This window comes from Olea europaea, unplaced genomic scaffold, assembly GCF_002742605.1.
Source record: "Olea europaea var. sylvestris unplaced genomic scaffold, O_europaea_v1 scaffold6156, whole genome shotgun sequence".
In the NCBI taxonomy this organism is placed as follows: Eukaryota; Viridiplantae; Streptophyta; class Magnoliopsida; order Lamiales; family Oleaceae; genus Olea; species Olea europaea.
The window spans coordinates 11,254-12,242 of record NW_019264509.1 but is presented as its reverse complement, the minus strand read 5'-3'; the positions used below and the strand labels follow the sequence as shown (position 1 = coordinate 12,242).

General features: G+C 34.0%; 1 protein-coding gene across 1 annotated transcript; it reads left to right on the top strand.

The window, feature by feature from the left end:
* Positions 1-27: 27 nt before the first annotated feature.
* LOC111389719 (magnesium transporter MRS2-I-like) lies at positions 28-984 on the top strand (the record flags this gene model as incomplete). The annotated part of the gene is made up of 3 exons (XM_023014663.1): positions 28-542; positions 667-696; positions 925-984. Coding segments are annotated over exons 1-3 (333 nt in total), but the record flags the coding sequence as incomplete, so codon positions are not given.
* Between the last annotated feature and the right edge of the window lie 5 nt (positions 985-989).

Genomic DNA, 989 nt, shown 5'->3' with positions numbered 1-989 from the left:
CACCTGCGCCACCTCCATCCATGCAATTCCTGCAAGTAATGTCCCTAGACACTTACCATCACTGGTCCCTCTAACTTTTTTATGTATTCCAGTTCTTGAATTCATCTGTTCGGTTAGTTTTCTTTTTCACCAAGAAAATATCAAGATTTACAGTGGTTAACGATGAAGGGTTTCTTCCTTTCCCAAGTCTCAACCCTTTAGTCAGTGTCAAATTTGCCGCTTCTTGAAAGAAGAAGGAATTTTGTTTTGTAGTTTCATAGATTTTTCTTAGAATTGTGAGTAATTTGGGGTGAAAAGGAATGGCTCAAGATGGGTTTATTGTGGATAATCAAAATCAAGTGTCTTTAATTAAAAAAACTGCTGTTTCTAGGAACTGGATACTTTTGGACAGTAATGGGCAGGGTACTATTTTGGATTTGGATAAGTATGCTATTATGAGAAGAGTCCCAATAAATGCTCGGGATTTTCGAATTCTTGATCCCTTGCTGTCTTATCCTTCTAAGATTCTTGGCAGAGAAAAGGCAATCGTCCTCAATTTGGAGGTGAAATTTTGATGTTTTTGTTCTGTTCTCTCTGTTATTTTCAAAAAATTTCAAGTTAATTATTGTGGAATTTGATAATTTGTACCTTTTTTCTGCTAACTGGCTGTATTATCTCTAATTTCAGCATATCAAAGCAATAATAACTACAGATGAGGTGATTTTCTCGAACTTAAATCCTGCCGAATTTTTAGTATATAGCTTTATATCGATTGTTAGTAACTAAGAACTTGATATAATTGAGACAGAAACACTGAAATAATTGCAGAAATTTGTATTGATTTTGTCTCTGTAAATAGAAAGAATAAGTTCGAAGTTATATGGTTACAAATAGTCAATTATAGACAGTGGGGCTGAAATATGTTTATGGATGTTTCAAGAATAGGTATTGATTCGCGATCCACTTGATGAAAATGTTATTCCTGTTGTTGAGGAACTTCAAAGAAGATT